We start from the raw sequence: 19,985 nt of genomic DNA on the forward strand, positions 1-19,985 counted from the left end.
TGCCCACTGAGTGGCCACAGCTCATTCCTCCTGCCCTGGACCGCCCACCCTGGGACACCCTGTCTGACAAACTTGTATTTCTCTTTATTAAAGATTTTTATTTATTGATTAAAGAGAGACAGCACAAATTGGGGAGAGAAAGAAGCTGTCTCCCTGCTGAGCAGGGAGCCCGATGTGGGGCTCGATCCCAGGACCCCAGGATTCCGGGATCATGAGCTGAGCCGAAGGCAGATGCTTTACGGCTGAGCCATCCAGGGGCCCCCTGTATTTCCCTTGTCAACCCTGCTTCTGTTAAGCTCCTCCTGCCTGTCTCGCCCACTCCCCATACCCACCTCTCTACAATCTGCTGCAGTTTGTCCACGCTTCCATGATGTTTATTATGTACCTCTTCATAATCCCTCATTGATAGGTCTGTCTTCTGCCCCGATTCTGTTCCATGACCGTGCCTTCCACCCCTAAAGTCCATGGCTCCTAAGAGAGTCTCAGAGGACGTTCATGGAGCGGCTGTTAAATTAGCCACCGTGAACCCAATATCCGGTTATCTCTTAGGAGGAGGACCTGTAGAGCTTAGGGCAAGAACTAGTCTAACTTCCTAGCTGCTATTAAAAACAACGACGCTAGGCGCCTGGGTGGCTCAGCCAGTTAAGTGTCTGCCTTCGGCTCAGGTCATGATCCCAGGGTCCTGGGATCGAGCCCCACATCGAGTTCCCTGCTCGGTGGGAAGCCTGCTTTCCATCTCCCACTTCCCCTGCTTATGTTCCTGCTGTCTGTCTCTCTCCCTCTCTGTCAAATAAATAAAATCTTTAAAAAAAAAGAAAAAGCACCAGCCATTTATTGTGCTAATCACCTACTGTGTGCCAGCCATATGGGACTCACTGCACAAACATCGTCCTTTCTTCCTCTGTGATAACAGCCAGAAAGAGGCCGTGGTGCAATTAGCCAGGGAAGAGACTGCCCCAGGTCTCAGGACTGAAGCCATTCATTGTTCATTACCAAAGGCCACCGTTTCCACATCCTATGTCCACTTTCTCTGGGCTAGCCTGGGGGTCAGCGCTACGCTCTCACCACCTTTGGGACAAGGAGAGGGGCTCATGCCACTGACCAGCTCAAGCTGGTCCTCCTGCTCCTGGGTTCTTCAGGCCAGAGCCTGCAACCCACAGGGAAAGGAAATCCTACATGTGAACGGAGCTATTCCGTCTCCTATTGGCAACCACTATCCTTGTCATTCTCAAGTGGCCAGCTGGACTAGCTGTGAACACGGGAGAATTACCAGGGGAATGTAGAGCTGCTGAATAGACATTCCAGGTAGCCATGGGTGACCCTGGACACCAGAGAGCCCTGAGCCCAGCACAGTGGTCCGGCCAGGTGGCAAGAACCCCGCAGGCTGTTGAAGGCAGCCAGGGTGCAGATCCTCACACAGGTCCCTTGCCACCCATTGCTCGCCTGCCCACCTCACCCCACTGCTTCCCGGAGGCATTGCAGAGTGGAAATTATTAGAGGGAAAAAAAAAAGAACCAAGACATTTTGCAAGCAAGTGTGGTATATGAGTGTAATCATCCAGACTCTGACTTGTGACATTAACTGCCTGATCTTACCGAAACGCAGAGAGGAATGACTAATGAAGTCTATCGGAAGAACAAACAATTTGCAGTGAGATGACTTACTTAGTGGCAGTTGTCAACACCATGAAGGGGTGAGTAAGATTTGGAGCTGCGTTACGCAGGAGACCTCTCTGCCCTGTGCAGGGCAGTGTCGCTCACAGCCCTCCCGCGAATGCCAAGGCTGCTTGGTACACAAGCCCAGTTACGGGATGGGACCGTGGACATCACCTCTTCCAGGCCAGGGTTGCCCACAGTCACATACGACTTGCGGTCAGGATGAGAACCTGAGTCCCCAGACTCCTTGGTCCTTTTGTGGCTTACGGACACTGACACGAGCCAGCCTCCCCCAAAACAGAACTGAAGACATTGTGTTTCTAAATTGCAGAAAAAGTACCCAGTGGCTGGCATTTTCTCAGTTTCTTTAAGCTTTGTGTCATCAGCTTTTCAACAATTTCGCTCAGCCCACCGGACTCATTTTTAATATTATATCTGGTAACTGGGCCTGGCTTATTTTTTTTTCCCCTGCTGAAAGAGTTTCTCACAAACTTGTATGAGTCATTCTGTTTTGCACAGCAGAGACCTGCCTGCTAAGGCAGAGTCACATTTCCGAATAGAAAATACTGTTCCCTGATCTGCTGCTAGAGTGAAAGTACCAGCATTTATGGGGTTTCTCAGAGAACACCTTGATTTCCAGGAACTCTGCTACCTGGTCTAGTTGACAAATGACGGTTCCAATGAAAAGACCTTAATAAAAGCTTCCTTCAGTGTGTGTGCCGTATGAGGAAGTGCCGGCTGGGCTGGGAGTGGGGAGGTGGGCAGTAGAAACCTCTGGGCCCGCAGGGGCTCCCTGATTTGTGTCTACCCCTAGCTCAGTGGGGACTCCCAGCACTCTGGGAGGCCAGGCACCCCGGCTCCCTGCAGCCTAGGGCTCAGCACACAGCAGGTGCCCCGTAAGTACTCACGACTTGGTGATGGTGATAGATGTCACTCTCTGTTGCCTGGCAATGGTTGAGCCAAAGCGTTGTTCCTCAGCGGAAATGGGGAACTGAGTGGGAAGTCGGGAGCTGGTGGCTTTGAGTCAGGAAACGCGGAGGGGTTTAGTGTCTCTGTGTGTCTTTGTGTGCCCTGAGTGGAAGCCGGTAGTCTGCATGGCTGATTGTACTGGGTGACTGACCCCAGGAAGATTTGAGAAAGCCAAGACCTGGACTGCCTGGGTCCCCCCACCCCGGCTCTGCCATCTACAGCCCTGCGTGTCACCTTGGGAAAATTACTTGATCCTCGTGCTTTGTTTCCCTCATCTATAAAGTGGGGATAACAGTTCCCCCGATCTCATGGGGTTGAGGATTAGGTGAGCTGATGCCTGAAAAGCACTTAGAGCAGGACCAGGCCCATGTGGGATGTGGTGAGAATGTTAGTCATTCCAGTGTTTCCCTAGCCCTACAGTACCCTCTGGCCCTCACCCCAGGGCACGAATCTCTGCTGCTGTGCTCATGGTATTTCCTCCACCCACGTCAGGTCTTGGCCAACAAGAGTCATCTGTGGATCGAGGAGGAGGTCTGGCGGATGGAGATCTACCTATCCCTGGGAGTCCTGGCCTTTGGTACACTGTCCCTGCTGGCTGTCACGTCACTGCCCTCTATTGCAAACTCGCTCAACTGGAGGGAGTTCAGCTTCGTTCAGGTAAAGCAGTTCTGCCTGTGCTGGTGAGCGTCAGCCCGTTTGGCCTTGGCCCTGACCCTCCGTGAACCCTCTTGGCTTTCATGTTCTGTGCGACAGGACTGCTCCGTCAGACACCGGGGCCTTCCCAAGCCTTGAGGGCTCCCCCACATCTCCTGATACAGGGGCTACAGGACAAGCTTATCCTCGGGACATCTGGGGAAGCCAGATGTAGACATGTGAAAGAATTAGACAACAGAACAGTGAACCCTGAACTAAAACATTCTCCGTTCCTACAGTTCTTGATCTCTCCAAACAGAATTCCATGATGCACCGTCATTGTGTATCTCACTGGTCTAGCCTAGGAGTCAGTGAGCCAGTGAGTGAGCTCGCTGACCGCTCAGCAGCCTCCTTTCAACGAGCTCTATTGTCCCCTTTAGGCCCCAGAGGAGGTGAGCATTAAGATCACCCATTTACAGGGGATAAAACTGCAGGTCCCAAAGGACACCATTCCTGTGACACACCCAGAGAAAAGGAGACCTGTAGTCTAATACACTTGAGAAAAGATTTGCTTCCCTAAGAGTGTGCTTTGGGGACATCAAAGATTCTAGTAACGTCTACAACAAACCGACCTTGTTAACCAGACTTCTTTGACCATGAACACTCTCCTTCCCCCCACTTTTGCAGGTTTGGCTTTTTGCTTTGTTTCTGGTTTTCAGACAACAGCAACTGCATTCCACCAGACACAGTTTAGGAAATGCTGCTAAAGGTTTCGGGGCCTTTCTGCGGGTTTTCTTTTGGGTAGTGTTTATTGGGCGGTGATTTCATGCCAGGCCCCGTGGTAGGCCTCCGGTGTGATAGGGAACAAGGCAGGCACAGCCACATTTCAGTTACAAGGATGACTGGGACAGGGACCATTTTCATATTGCTTTGGCATTCCCCCACTGTTCTCTATACGGAGTACTCGGTCAGCCCCCCAAATGTTGGTGGATTAACTCATCCCTCCATGGAGGGGTGCTGACTAATGCTACATTCTGTCACTGATACTGGATTGGGGCAGAGAACAGCACTCCTATCCACCCCCAGTATCCACACAAACCTGTCCCGTCTCTTCTCTGGATGTTGAGGACACAGTACAGGATTCACAGAGGGACACTGACCGTCCAGTGCTCTTATGCAATCCAAATGAATTGTTCCCGATTGGTGATGCTTACATTCCCTAGAACAAAACACAGTTGTGGTTGTTTGGGCTTTTTTGGGGTTTTGGGGGGGGTTTTTTTGATGTATGTCTGTTTCTGAACGTCACTGGCTTTGCTCATCTCCGAAGGTCTCTGGAGGAGTGCTCCAGGCCGACACATGCCAGCAGCAACAGGGGAAGAACAGAATTTTATTTATCTGCGTTAATCCCCTTGGGTCGCACACCCAAATCTCGGATTTTCCTGTTCCTGCTTGGAGTATCCTGGAGTGCATGGTTTATCCGCAATTAAAACAGACTGCAGGTCGCTCCCCTCACCGAAAAGTTGCTCCACTAAGCAGCCGTAGATTACAAGCCAGGCTCTGGCTGCCCGGAGAAAGCCCAAGGATTTGATTTTGTTAGCAAAAGCGGGCTGGAACCTCTCGGCCGGGCTCAACTTTACATATTGAAGAGCTGAAACGTAAATATGTTAGTCCCTCGGCCACTGCAAGGGGAGGCGGGTTGCAAGGCCGGGAGATGGGTAGAGAGGCAGGGTTTTACTTGGGAAAGTCAGACGCCCACATTCTGTCCATGAAAACAAATGCTCTGTCTCCCGAGGGCGCTAATATGGGGAGGAGGAACTGTCAGCACCCAGGGCCTGGAGTCAAGCTCTGCCTCCCCCTGTCCCAGCTCTGGAATCATGGGCAGGTGACAAACACCCCCTGAACCTCACCTCACCTGTAAGATGGAGTTCATGCCTGCAGAGCTGTGGTGAGAGACGACATGTGGAAGAAAGTAGAAAGCATCTTGCTGTCATTCTTAGGGTATGTGGCCACATTTCCATTATCCCTGACTAAGCTACCAATGTCTGAGTTCACAGTAGGCCAAGAGACTCCCGCCCTGAGCATCAGAATGGTCCAGGGCCGGGTTTGCAAACTGTGGTCGATACTCACTGGGGGTTGTGAAATGGATTCAGTGGGTCACAGCCAGCTTTTTAAAAAATGAAATAGGACAGAATGTTACAAAAATGTCAGCGGGCTTTGCATGTCCTAAGGAGAGATTTTTTTTTTTTCGATTATTGATTTAGTAGTTGTATTTACATATGTGGTATACCTGGTTGTGTCCGGGACAGTAATGAAAAATGTGATTCTTAACTACAAGCCATCATCTCCATGTCTGAAGTCACAAGGCTCTTTTGGAGAATTACAGTTACCCAGACCCACCCCTGACTTAAGGACTCAGATGCTTGAGAAGTCTGTTGTTGTGAGCTCCTTGGGTGACAGGTGTATGTGTGTGCTAACCGCTGGGGTGGCAGGCCGAGGTTGCGGAACCACTGGATTCTGGGTTTCAGTCCCAAGCCAGCTTCCTGGACCCTGTCACCTCCCGCTGCCGCACCCAACCACCTCGGGTCACCAAGGTTGAGCCGCTGGCCATGGAGACCCATGCTCCTCGATGCACTTGGCCTGACTCCTGAGTCTCTGATGATTTAGGGAGCTGAAAGCCACCAAAACAGCTTGACGCTGTGGTGGTGGCTTGTGCTTTTGTTCATCCTTTTGTTCCTGAGCTGTTTCCCCAGGTGTAAATTTGGGGGTTTGTGGTTATGGCTGTATGGCTTTGGTTTGGTCTCGGCTGTGCTGACTGCTCGAAGTAAGCCAGTTAAGCCTTGTCAGGTTGCCGAATTGCCAGGTCGGGGCTGCTCGGAGACATCAGGGTTCTGCTCTAGCAGCTCAATTCTGCCCCAGAGTGAAAGGGACTTCCCGTGACCTTGCCCACGCCAGCCACCTGCCTAAAATAATGACAGAGACCATCTCTGACCCCAGCTTCATGAATGACTGTCCACAGCCCCTCTACGCCTCAGTAATTGACCAGGAGCAAGAGACACTGGCGACGTGGCTGTTTCTTTTTTGCTAACAAGATTACATACAATGTAAATGACCTGAGCTTGGTGAGTGCAGGGGTTGTCGAGGTTGGGGGCAGGGCAGTGTGGGATTTTCATATTGTTTCCAAGGAGAGCGTTTTAGGAAAATGAACTCACTGGAACCATCCAGGTGTCCCATTGGGATTGCAAAGTCCAAAGGCCCTTTGTTACTGTCTGATCTTTGGCTGTTAGCCCTCTCTGTAGACCATTAGCCCGAGGCTGGGGCTTCCTGCTATCTGTCACCGTGGAATTTGGGATGGCAAAAGGATGGCGATGTGGGAATGGGAGCCGCTATCTTGGTGCCCTCCCAGCGCACATCCACATCGTCTGGCACAATCCATCCCTCCAAATCAGGGGCTTGGGACGGTGGCCCACGTGGGTCAAACCCTGGAGCTCCAGGGCATGTCACTAAGGGAAATACGGAGGCCTCCCCGGGGGCCACCAGGGCTCGCTTCCTCGGCTTGGGTGGGTTCTTGTTGCTTCAGCATCTAGGGAAGCCCCAAGTGCAGAGTGTGGCCCATCAAGGCTCAGTGGATCTTTGTGGAACGATATATAGGATCAGGTCCATCAGGTCCATCATAATCTGTAGCCTAGGCAGGGGGGGCACACACATGGGCTTCTCATCCCTGACGCTGGAAAGGCTCCTGTGAGGAGAGTCCCTTAATCAGTTGTTCTTAGTCCTTACTGCGTGAGCATTGTCGCTGAATTCCTAAAAGCTAATGATGCGGGAGCCCCACCCCAAGCCAATCTCAAGTGCATTTGCCAGCCAGGTTTGGGCATTCCTGCTTTTCCCAGGCTCCCCGTGATTTTACCATGAAGCCAGATTTGAAAACCACAGTCTTCAGGAGTAAAAGGCTTCCCTGCATCCGATTAAAGCCCAGTAAATCCATGTGAGTAAGGGGAGCAAGGGTTTGGGGCCGGGCAGCTGGGCGGGCAGCTAGTTGAGCATCAGGGTGGTTGTCCAGTTTGTTCAAGTTTTATTCCTGACAGTCAGTGCTGGGGACCTTTCCTCCCCTCTCAGTTTCTTTTTATTACAGTAAAATAACATAACACAAAATATACTCTCTTAACCATGAAGGGTACATAGTTCAGCAATACTAAGTCCGTCCCCACCGTCCATCTCCAGAGCTTGTCTCATCCTGCAACACTGATGCTCTGTCCCCATGAATCACTAACCCCCACGGTCTGCTCCCCCAGCCCTGGGCGACAACCGTTCCACTTCATCTCTCTGAGTTCACCAGCTCACATAAGTGCAATCCTACAATATTTGTCTTTTTCGTGCCCGGCTGATTTCGCATAGCATCAGGTTCTCACGTTCGTTCATGTCCCACCAGGTGTCAGAACTGCCTTCCTCTTCGTATTCCACTGTTTAGAAATAGCCCCTTTCCCTTGTCCGTTCTTCTGCTGGTGGGCACTGGGGCTGCCTCCGTGTTTTGGCTACTGGGAATAGGGGGTGTCCACATGTCTTTTCAGGATGCTGCTTCCCATTCCTTGGGGGTACATGAGAAGTCGGAGTGTCAAAGTGAGTGGTAATTGTCTTTTCAATTTATTGAGGAGCCTGTCTTCCCCTGCCCCCGCCTTGCACAGCAGCCACACCCATGCACAGTGCGTAAGGCTTCTAATTTCTCCACATCCTCTCAGCACGTATTTTCTGGGCTTTTTGACCATAGCCATCCTCATGGGTATGAGGCAACATCTCACTGTGGGTTGGACCTGCATTACCCTGAGGATGAGTGTTGTTGAGCATCTCTTTGCGTGCTTCTTAGCCATCCATAGGACTTCCTTGGAGAAATTTCTATTCAAGTACTTAACCTGTTTTCGAGTTGGGGTGTTTGGTTTTCTTTTGTTGAGTTTGGGAGTTCTCTATATAGTCTGCATATTCATTCCATATCTTTCCTCAGTGTTGGGGACCTTCTTAACCCCAGTCTTCAATATCGATAGATCAGAACTTAGACAAAGTTGGTGTGGGTCAGAAGTTGAGAGGAGATTTGGAATTCCTGATAGAATCCTCTGGAAGTGACAAGGGTCTGGTTGTGACTCTCAGTCAGGGAGCCTTCATTTTGGGGGCTGACCATTTTCATATGACCTGACTGGGTAGTAGCACAGAGCCAACTATGGCTCTTCCCAACAGGAAATTGTTAAAGACAGGATAAAAACATCTTCGAAGTTATTAAAAGCCAAGAAAGAAAACACAGAGATGACTAGGAAGGCCAGAAACTGGGGAATCTCTTGGCACCTAGTATTTTTTAGTGGTTAAAAATGCTGTAGTTGGGAACCTGTCTATGAATGTAGAGTGTAGAGCCATTAGAAAATGTTTGTTTTTTCATAAAAGTATTGCAGGTACTTCTTCCAAACAGTGTTCTTCCACGGACCAAGGTTGACCATCCTGGTGTTTGTACTGGAGTGGGGATAGCAAGGCATTCTCCATGCAAGGGAGGAGTGAGAATGAGGCCAGGTAGCAGAATCAGACCCACTTAGAACCGTGCCTGGCGGGGATGGCAAGCAAGACCATGTCTCTCAGCCGAGCCCTGGATCGGTGCTGACAAGCGGGGCTGGAAGGAAATCCAGGAGGCCCAGTTGTAGCTTCCCTGTGGAAGGCTGCAAGCCAGAGTACCCCGAGTACCGTCATACTGCCACATTTCAGTTGAACCCTTCTGGCGTCTCCTTGGAGAAAATGCATACGTGTTCATGGCTTGATGAGTCACCGCTATTTTCATTCCTTATGTAATAAACACAGGGCTCTCCTGCCCCAGATCTCTCCATGGTTTCTCAGTGTGCCCAAGTGCCTCTCCTCTGTGCCTCTGTGCCCTGCCTCTTGGGTGCCCCATGCTCTCCATGATCCCTGGCCCATCTGTACAGCACTTCCCCCACATCTCCAGCTTTAGCTCTGGGGACCACTGACTTGTCACTGAGGCTCAGTTAGTGTCTTGCCCAGGGATCACAGTGTCATTGGAGTAGACTCTGGAATGCCTCGCTTGTGGTCCATAAGAAACTGCTAGAGATTCCCAGGCTAGAGCTACAGATCAGGAATTCCCAGCTCCCAGGGAATTCAGGACTGTGTAGCCCTCGTGGCGATGAAGAGAGGCCTTGGCTGGAGTAGGTGGGTACACAGAAGCCCGCCTGAGGCTCAAGGGCTGGCAAGCTCTCCTTCCCAGCAAGATGGCGTAAACCGCTTCCATTTGGGTTTACGATCGTCTCGGTCTCCACACAGTATCCACTCCATTCCAGGCAAGAGAGGAACCTGGTGGGGTTTCCATCTGAGGTGTTGATGAGTCAAGGTGTGGGTGGGTGGGGGACCAGCCCCCACCAAGAGCATTTACGTGATGCTCTAAAGCCAGGCTTCCCAGATGGTGTCAGGTCGCCCGGCCCGCAGACTTCAAGCTGCCCTCACTCGTGGTGCCAAATCCACACACGGAGTATGCTTGTTACTTTCTGTTCATGTTTCAATCAACTTGAAACCAATCCACTATTTTATCTGGCTTCATCTTAGGCCAAATATGATTGGTGAAATTCTGGCTTTGGTCTGTTGGCAGACACCTGTGACTCCAGTGTACATGAAACTATGCACAAAACTTGTAAAAAAATTTTTTAAACGTCGTTGAACTTCATTCCATCTCAAGCCTCCCCCTGGCAGCCACCAGAGGTACAAATAACACAGTTTGGGGAAAAGCAGCATCACTTTTATCAGATCCTCATGATTCCCTCGATCCTCACACACCTGCAGGATAGAGACATTATTTTCATTTTTCTGCTGGGGAAACTTCGACTCTCAGAGTTTAGGTAGTGCTAAGGTCCTGCACAGAGTGAGTGAGGGGCTGGGATCTGAACCCACAGTCTCAACTACCAAAGCAGCCCTCCTTCCTCTCCCTTGGCCAGGCAGGTAGACGAGCACTTGGAGGAATCACGGCGTGTCACCAGCCTGTCCCTAACCCCAGCTTTCCTTTCTCCCGCAGTCCACTCTGGGCTTTGTGGCCCTGGTGCTGAGCACCCTGCACACACTCACCTATGGCTGGACCCGCGCCTTCGAAGACAGCCATTACAAGTTCTACCTGCCTCCCACGTTCACGCTCACGCTGCTGGTGCCCTGCGTCGTGATCCTGGCCAAAGGCCTCTTCCTGCTCCCCTGCTTCCGCCGCAAGCTCTCCAGAATCCGGAGGGGCTGGGAGAAGGATGGTGGCGTCAAGTTTGCTCTGCCAATGGACCACACCCTGGCCCAGAAGACGAGCCACGTGTGAGGTACCTGCCTCCGGCCCCAGAAACCAGACGGAGGGCCGGACAGTACCCTTGGGCCTGTCGGGGCTGCTTTTCTGGATCGTGTGGTATGGTGAAATTGGGTGCAGAGCAGTGGTTGGAGGTCTGAATTCCTGGGACCCTGATGTACGCGGTGTAATATTCAGAAGGGCACACACGCGGGTGTGACATAGGTGTTCGTATAGATTTCATATATATAACGGGATTTGCATTTATACTCACTTAGTTAAAAAGTTGAGTCTCTGGAGATTTCAACTCGTAGATTTAAAAAGCCAGTGTCAGATGTTAGAACAGCCACTCACCCTGTTGGGATCTCTGCAGAGACGGACGCACCCTCTTTGCAGTGAAAAAGGGCAGTGAGAGGCTTGTACCTTGGTGGATTCGATCCGTTTGTGTCCCCACTCCCTTTTTGCTGCTTTCCCCAAGGCTTTTGCAGAGCTGGGGCTCTAAGGGGACAGATAAGAGCTCAACCTGGAGTTGGATTCAGTGCACAGGGCTAAAGAGTCGAGACCCAGCAGGCAGAGCAGGGGCTGGCCGCCTCCCTCATTCACCTTGGGCAGCAGCTGGAGGTCAGACGGGAGCCAGGGCCCCTGGGGGGGGTGAGCCTGCTGTCTGGACCCTGGAGCCAACGTGTGGAGGCTCCTTTGCCAGGTAGGAGGGGGCGGGGGAGGGGGCCCAGGCTGACCTCCCTTGTCCTTCCCAAGCTGGGGAGAGTTTTTTCCCCTGGAAGTCCTAAATCCCCAACAGTGGCAGCACATTGCTCTCTTGTGGGAGTGTGAAGTCACCTCCGTTTGGGAGCCACTAATGAACCATCTTGAGAACAAGTGTAATTTCTTTCCCTCCTTTAAGTTGCTGATGACCGTTCCTTAAACCACTGTGCCTTCTCACCTTTCAGATCATTAGTTTGGATATCTCTTAGGAAGGCTCAGAGCAGGCCCTCTGGAAGTCAGCTGGAGGGGGAGGGGAAAACAAGGCAGACAGTGCTGGGCATCCCAGCTAAGGCTTTCCTGGGGCCCACCCAGGGCGTAAAGGACTGATGACTGATTGTCTCCACTGGATTGGGCCTGTGGAAAAAACACTGGGGACCTCGTCAGATGTCTTCCACTGGCAGGGAAAGAAACTGCCAGAAGACCAGACTGGCTCCAAGCTCACCACTGCTCCAGGGAAACAGGAAGAATGTGGGCGACAGGATCCCCCCTACCCCCCCACCCAAGAATCACCAACCCCAGGTGGGTCAAAATCATCGGGAGGGTCTTTACTACCAAAGCTACAGACTCGAAGTGCTTCTGCCCCAAAGCACAAGAGGCTGCACCACAGACAGGGTCATGGGACATGTGGCCTCAAATCCCATGCCATCTCTTGCTCGTTCCTACCGAAACCGCTTTTATGTCCCCTGTGGCGAAACAGCTGTTCTTGGCCAAGCCCTCCTCCCCCCACCCCCACCCCCACCCCCGCCTCTAGAACCAGGATGATCTTGTCACCTCCACAAAAAAAGCAGCTTTGAACATAGAGGGGATGAAGTCCCAATGGAAGATACAAGTGAGGCAAATGCTGAATTCTGATCTGAATGGGGAGTGTTGGTCATGCTCATGTCTCTGGTCTTCTAGGCCAAAGGGGATCTCAGGAACAGAGAGTCGAGCCAGCAAAGGCTGACAAGACCATGCTGCAAGAAGAGGAGGCCCCTGCCCCCCCCCCCCAGGGAGGCTTCATGAGCTCTACATGTCTGTAGAGCACGTAAGCGTCCTTTAGTGAAAAGGGGGGCGGGGCAAGTGCAAGTATATCTCATTAGGCCAGTGACTGATGGAGGGAAGGCAGTGCAGGCAAAGCTGCCGGCTTCCTGCAGATGTTTTCCATCTGCAGGAAGGCTGAGTGGCAGAAGCTTGTCTTCCAAATGGGCCCTGATCCTCGGAGAGGCTCGCTGAAAAGGAGGCGGGCGAAGCACAGGTTCCAACATTTGCTTCACAAACTGAGGGCCCATCCATTTCCTGCTGATGGGAAGCAGGGAGAACAGGGGCACCCAGGATCCACCAGGGATCTCAACCCCAGTCTGGATTGGCTGCCTGCCTTCTCTAACCCTCCCTGGGCCCCGGGGAATTTCCTTATACCAAAGATGCTGACCTTCAGCAAAATCCAGTATGCTTCCTCCTCTTCCCCCTGCCCACCTTCTGCCACAGGTGCTCTCAGGGGAAGGAACTGGTTCCAAGGTGGGTGGCAGGAGGGAACAGGTGTAGTAGAGGACCTGGCCACCCACCAGCTGGACAATCAACTCATGAAAGGCAGGGTGCGTTATGCACTTGGGCTTGATTTGGTGTCTGCTGCTCTTCCTTACCTCACCAGGCAGCTGGCAACAGCATCCCCCTGAGAGCGAGTCACCCTGGTAAACTCTATGTGCCTCTGGGTACAAAAGTGCCTGAACCAATGTGCTCTGGAAATCCTAAATGCCGTGGTCTGAGGTGGACGTTTAAAATCAATGTCATTGAAACAGTCTGTGTATTTTGTGTTGACCTTGTAGAGCTTGTCTAAGCAGCAGCAAAAAATAAACACCTAACCTTCTGTGAATTTCAGGCTTTTATTTCTGTCCTCCTCATCACTTGCTCACTCATTCATTCACTGGCTCCATGAGCCTTCCGATCGGTCCTTATTCTGAGTCAGGCAATAGGCAAGGCGAGGCCAGAATGATTTGGGCTAGAGCTCACCTCTGGGGAAGGACAGGTCAGGTATGCATACCTACAGCAACAGGCAAGGAAGGCTAGATGAGATCCAGGTGATAGTGTGGCGAGGGTGGGGGGGCATCCACTGTGTGTATGAAAGAACACTCAAGCCTAAGCTAGGGGAGTCTGGGGAAGGCTTCCTGGAGGAAGCAGCGTCCACGCTGCGGTCTGTTGGAAGGCTGCGGCTTTGAATGTAGGTTAGAGCAATGGTGTTTTTCAAACTAGAATGTGCACCAGGAGTCTCAGTAAGGACCAAGTTCAAACACAGGTCTGAGTCACTGATCTGGGGTGAGGCTAAGCCTGTGCATTTCTAATAAACTCCCAGGTGACATGGATGGTGTTGATCCTCAGACACTCTTAAGTAACAAGGGCTTATATGGCTTCCTTTGTCCCTGCTGGGCTGCATGCTGCCCTGTTAACCCTCCCCAGGATGTCAGCTCCCTAGGAAGACAGGCCTGTACACACTGCTGATGTGGTCACAGCCCCCCATCTCTGAAAGGCATGACGCCGACCTATTAGGTAGCCAAGCTTTTCCACTAAAGCAGAGCTGTCTTGTCTTACTGGATAGGGGTGAAAGGGAAAAAGAAACCCATGTGCACAAAGCAGTCTAGTAGCTAAAATCCGTTTCTTGGGAACAATAACTAAAAGACGGCCTTGAGCCCATGAAAAGAGCCTTCCAAAGAAAAGAACCATGGTCAGAAAACAACTTCACTACAAATCATTTTCAACAGCAAAAAGCATCTCATGCTTGGAGTTTTGTTTTTCAACTCCGTGTCCTCCCACACATGATCCTGAGAGAGTTAAACTTCAAAAGAAGTGATGAGGGGCACCTGGGTGGTTCAGTCCTTGAGCATCTGCCTTTAGCTGAGGTCATGATCCCAGGGTCCTGGGATCAAGCCCTGCATCAGGTTCCCTGCTCAGCGGGGAGCCTGCTTCGCCCTCTCCCACTCCCCTGCTTGTGTTCCCTCTCTTTCTGTGTCTTTCTCAGAGAAATAAAATCTTAAGGGAAAAAAAAAAAGTGATGAAAGAATGTCCATTATGTCCATTATTAAGGTGGTTCACACCAGAACTAAGTAAGGAACAACCAAAATAACTCATAAAAGTTTCAGAGAAGATTCGTCACGCAGCTATTTGACAAGCTGCATCTTTTTCAAAAGCAATGACATGGGCCCTTGGAAGTGCAGAAGCTAGCTTCTACTGGGTCACTGCCCTGCTTTCTTTATAAAGAGAAAAGTAGTGCAGAAACTCTCAATCCCACCTGGCCAGCACCAACTTTTGCTAATAGATCATTTAAAAACCCTTTTTACTCACCTAAAGTGAAATTTAGAAATGGAACCCCCCTATGCATATACTTTCTTAATCAAAAGGTCTTAATTGCAATATAAAGGAGAAATAATTTACACTAACATATACAACACTAATAATGAATAGTGATTAGTTTTATTATTATTTTTTGAAAATTTTATTTACTTGACAGAGGAAGACACAGCAAGAGAGGGAACACAAGCAGGGGGAGCAGGAGAGGGAGAAGCAGGCTTCCCGCTGAGTAGGAAGCCCGATGCAGGGCTCAATGATCATGACCTGAACTGAAGGCAGATGCTTAACAACTGAGCCACCCAGCTACCCCCCGTAATTGGTTTTTGTTTTTTGGTTTTTTTGTTGTTGTTTTTTTTAAGATTTTATTTATTTATTTGAGAGAGAGACAGTGAGAGAGAGTATGAGCAAGGAGAAGGTCAGAGGGAGAAGCAGACTCCCCAAGGAGCTGGGAGCCCAATGCGGGACTCGATCCCGGGACTCCAGGATCATGACCTGAGCTGAAAGCAGTCGTCCAACCAACTGAGCCACCCAGGCACCCCCAGTAATTGGTTTTAAGAGAAATACAATGATACTCAACATTATCAGTCTTCTTTATAACTGACATTAAAAAAGATCTAAAGAAGTGTATGAGTGTGTGTGCATGTACAAGTGTACCCTGAATGTCTGAAGTGTTCAGTGCTGTGGAGCAGTAAAGTAGCAGTAGGTGAAGACCAACAGATGTCCACTGGATTTGGAAATATGGGAACTTTACAGTAAGAATGTCAGTGGAGTACTGGAGGGCTCCAGTACGGAACTCCAGTACGGAAATGGAGAGCAGTGGACAGCTCATCTGAGATCTGGCTATGAAGTGGGAGAAAGAGAAGATTGGTCACTGGGGAGAAATAGGGGGGTAGAAGAAGGAGAGCTGGTTGTTTTTTGGGTATTTTTCCCCATTGTTTTAACCTGAACATGTTATAGGTGTTCCTGGAAAAGAACAAGTTGAAGATGAGAGAGAGAGTGGGGATCAAAGTCCCAGAGGATGTGTAAAGAGATGCCGGCTTCGGTGAGGAGTGGAGGAGCGGCTTGTCTTTTAATATTAGGAGAAAGGCACCTAGGGGGACTCAGTCAGTTGAGTGTCTGACTCTTGAGGTCGTGATCTCAGGGTTGTGAGATGGAGCCCCACATTGGGCTCTGTGCTGGGCATGGAGCCTGCTTGGGATTCCCCCTCTGCCCCTCCTGTTCCCCCCCCCATTAATTAATTACATTAAAATAGGAGAAGAGGATATGTGCCACTGGGTGGGGGATTTACTTTGGTGATGCAAGGTGTAGAAGTTCTCTTCTGATGATGTCTGTATCCTTTGTAAAAAAAAGTCAGAGGCATCTGCTAAGTGTAACCATGAGGGAAGACTTGACTCTGACAGCTGAAGAGGGAGGAAAAGGTTGCAAATAATCGTTGGAGAAAGTCCAAAAGGAGATGTCCAGGGAACCTTGATAGGATTAGCCAAAATGAAAAGAAACAACTTGTTTATAACATTCTTTTTGTCTAAGGTGAAACGTACTAATTTTGTTTGGGGAGCAAAGTGGAGTTTTTGCTTAGGTAAATTCTATTTTCCCCCATCAATTTCTGTAATGATTCCAGGGACTTTATCTTACTCAGTTTGACCTCTTATATTTACTCAAAATGCTTTAGATTCATTTTTGTTTTCTCTGTTGAGAAATGGACAGTCACATATGGAAGTTTTTTTGTTTTGTTTTGTTTTTTAAGATTTTATTTATTTATTTGACAGAGAGAGAGAGGGAGAGATCACAAGTAGGGACAGAGGCAGGTGGGGGGGGGAGCAGTCTCCCTGCTAAGGAGAGGCCCCAATGTGGGGCTTGATCCCAGGGCCCTGAGATCATGACCTGAGCTGAAGGCAGAGGCTTAGCCCACTGAGCCATCCAGGTACCCCCACAAATGGAACTTTTGATGCACTTAGCAACCAACAGCCTCTATGCCAATTCTCCCATCAAGTGAATAATCAACCCCTTGTTTACTGAGTGTTGATTTCATTTACCAGACCAGAAACCTAGCTTATTTCTATAATTTCTATCATATGCAGAGCCTACTCATAAAAATCTAATTTATCCAACAGTTAAAACTGTTCCCTAACTAGAGAATTCACTTAAGGCTTTCATTTCCTGAGGAGTCTTCATGCTACAAAGCAACTAGTTCCTGGACGAAAGATATACTTTTTAATGTACTGCTAAGCTTTCAGGAGGTAAGAGAAACACTAGGGCAGAAAATAAATGGGGACATGCATGCACATATGAATAAACCAGACAATGCTGTCCCTGGCTCCTAGCAGAGGCAAATTTAAGTCCTTTCTGCCTCAATTCAGACCAACCAAGTGGGAGCTCAGTATTTAAGATCAACAAGCCACAGGTGAGAGTCAACAGAAGCACAATGCCCAAAGACTTCAAAGAACACAATTATCAAATAGAAAATGATGATATACTGGGACGCCTGGGTGGCTCAGTTGGTTAGGCAACTGCCTTTGGCTCAGGTCGTGATCCCGGCGTCCTGGGATCGAGTCCCACATTGGGCTCCTTGCTCCGTGGGGAGCCTGCTTCTCCCTCTGACTCTGCCTTCCACTCTGTCTGCCTGTGCTCGCTCTCGCTTGCTCTCTCTCTGACAAATAAAAAAAAAAAAAAAAAGAAAATGATGATATACTAAATGATTAAAAAATAGAGTCACAAAAATAAGTAAGAAATAAGGCACAATGAAAGGACCAGGTATGATGAAAAATAGAAAATTCAGAAATGAGAGATTATTGGAGACAAACCTATTTTGATGGATTTAATAGCTGACTGGAGAAAATCAGTGAATTTTGAAATGGAGCTGAAGAAAATACCCAGAATGCAAAAAAAAAAAGGACAAATGGACAGAAAATATAAAAGAGAGGTTAAAGGGATAGAGGTTAAAATGAAAAAGTCTAACATACAAGTAAGTGGAACTCAAATGGTATGAAATACTAGACTCAGGAAAAGCAGAAAGCACAATGTATACCTCTGAGCAGGAAAGAAAATCTGAAAAATGAAACCACACCTAGACACACTAGGAAGCTCAAAATCATTTCACAGTTGTAACAAATTTAACAAATCAATGGAAATCAGAAAATAGTATCTGACATCTTGAAAGTGCAGAGAGGAAATAATTCCCAACTTAGAATTTTAAATCTAGCAGAACTGATCTTTAAGAAAGAAGGCAAAATAAGAATATTTCAGATATGCGAAAACTGGAGAGTTTATCAATAGTTCTTATCTAAAGAACTTCTTTTTTTTTTTTTTTTAAGACTTTATTTATTTGACAGACAGAGATCACAAGCAGGCAGAGAGGCAGGCAGAGAGAGAGGAGGAAGCAGGCTCCCAGCTGAGCAGAGAGCCCCATGCGGGGCTCTATCCCAGGACCCTGAGATCATGACCGGAGCCAAAGGCAGAGGCTCAACCCACTGAGCCACCCAGGCGCCCCTCTGAAGAACTTCTTAAAAGTATACTTCAGATAGAAGGAAAGTGGTCCCAGGGGAAGTAAAAAAACAAGAAGGAATGGTAGACAAAGATATAATAACTGTGAAGATAAATCTAAACAAGGCATGTCTATATAAAATAACAAAAAGTTCTACTTATGTGATTTTTTTTTTAAGGGCATACTGAAAGATCAAACAACAATGGCATGTAGGGTGACTGAGTAAATGACTGAGTTAAAATGTTCTGATACTCTTGGGTCACCTGGGTGGCTCAGTCATTAAGTATCTACCTTCAGCTCGGTTCATGATCCAGGGGATCGAGCCCTGTATTGGGCTCCCTGTTCAGCAGAAAGTCTGCTCCTTCCTCTCCCACTCCTCCTGCTTGTGTTCCTCTCTCTCCAGGTCTCTCTCTGCCAAATAAATAAATACAATCTTTAAAAAAAAAAAGTTCTAAGACTCTTGTATTTGGGGTGGAAAAAATTGTGGACTAATTTAGATTTTGTTAAGTAAGCCTGGAAAAATGCCAGGGGTGACCACTAAAAACCTAAAAATATAAAATCCAAATCCTTAGGAGAGGAAAAAATGAAATAAGAAAGCAAACAAAAATTTCAATTCTCAAAAAGCAAGAAAAGAGAAAAATAACATAGAAAAAGCAGAAGACATCAAAAACAAAAAGGTAAAATGTTAGAAACCAATCCAAATTGTATCAATAATCACAATAAATACAAATGGATTAAACTCTTGAATTAAAAGAAAGAGATTACCAGATTGGGATTTTTCTATATAGTTATATACTATTTAAAAGTGGCCTGATAAAGCAATAGTAAAAAATATGTTAGGCAAAAAGAAACCAAATGAAAGTTGAGGTGGCTAGATAATTATACAAAGTATACTTTATGACAAAGGACATTATTAGGGATAGAGTCACTATATAATGATAAAGATTTAAATATTTAAGAATTGTATGCATATGCATTTAATAATGTAGCTTCAAAATATATAAAGCAAAGAAAAAAATGTAGATAAACTCATCATTATACTGGGAAATCTCAACAAACAAAAATGTGTTTGCTTATAACAATAAGTTTGGTATCATAAAGAATAAGGAAATGATGTTCTTCTCAAGAAAACAAATTGAGGGGCGCCTGAGTGGCTCAGTGGGTTAAAGCCTCTACCTTCGGCTCAGGTCATGATCCCAGGGTCCTGGGATCCAGCCACATGTCGGGCTCTCTGCTCAGCAGGGAACCTGCTTCCTCCTCTCTGGCGGCCTGCCTCTCTGCCTACTTGTGATCTCTGTCAAATAAATAAATAAAATCTTAAAAAAAAAAAAAAAGAAATTGAAAATATATTAGACCTGGGCAAATCTCAAAAACTTCAAAGAAAAAATGTTACACAAATATACTTTCCAAACTTGGTGCAAAAAAAGTTAAAAATCAAGAATACAAAGCTGTATTTCTTTTTTTTTTTTTAAGATTTTATTTATTTATTTGACAGAGAGAGATCACAAGCAGGCAGAGGCAGGCAGAGAGAGAAGGGGAAGCAGGCTCCCTGCTGAGCAGAGAGCCCCATGCGGGGCTCGATCCCAGGACTCTGAGATCATGACCTGAGCCGAAAGCAGAGGCTTAACCCACTGAGCCACCCAGGTGCCCCACAAAGCTGTATTTCAATACCCATACATTGTGAAATTTAAAATAAAGATTTCCAAATAAATCACTAATCAAAAAGGAAATGAGAGTGAAAATTTTTTCAAAAATTTAAAATGGAATGGTAATATCTCATCAAAAATTTGACGATGCAGCAAAAATATTTCTTAGAAGGAAATCAATAGTCTCAATTATGCACTAAGAATTAATACACTAAGAACCCAGAAAAAAG

The 19,985-nt window shown here is 48.1% G+C and overlaps 1 protein-coding gene across 2 annotated transcripts in view; it reads left to right on the forward strand.

Moving 5' to 3' along the window:
• Positions 1 to 13,159, forward strand: part of STEAP3 (STEAP3 metalloreductase) — a 48,877-nt gene extending 35,718 nt beyond the window's left edge. For both annotated transcript variants that reach the window (XM_044242608.1, XM_044242609.1), the window contains exons 4-5: positions 3,117 to 3,281; positions 10,303 to 13,159. In XM_044242608.1, coding sequence (XP_044098543.1) covers positions 3,117 to 3,281; positions 10,303 to 10,584 — 447 coding nt within the window. In that variant the 3' untranslated portion in view covers positions 10,585 to 13,159. The remainder of the gene's footprint in view (positions 1 to 3,116; positions 3,282 to 10,302) is intronic.
• The last annotated feature ends 6,826 nt before the right edge of the window (positions 13,160 to 19,985 follow it).

Source organism: Neovison vison, chromosome 3, assembly GCF_020171115.1.
Source record: "Neovison vison isolate M4711 chromosome 3, ASM_NN_V1, whole genome shotgun sequence".
Classification (NCBI taxonomy): domain Eukaryota; kingdom Metazoa; phylum Chordata; class Mammalia; order Carnivora; family Mustelidae; genus Neogale; species Neogale vison.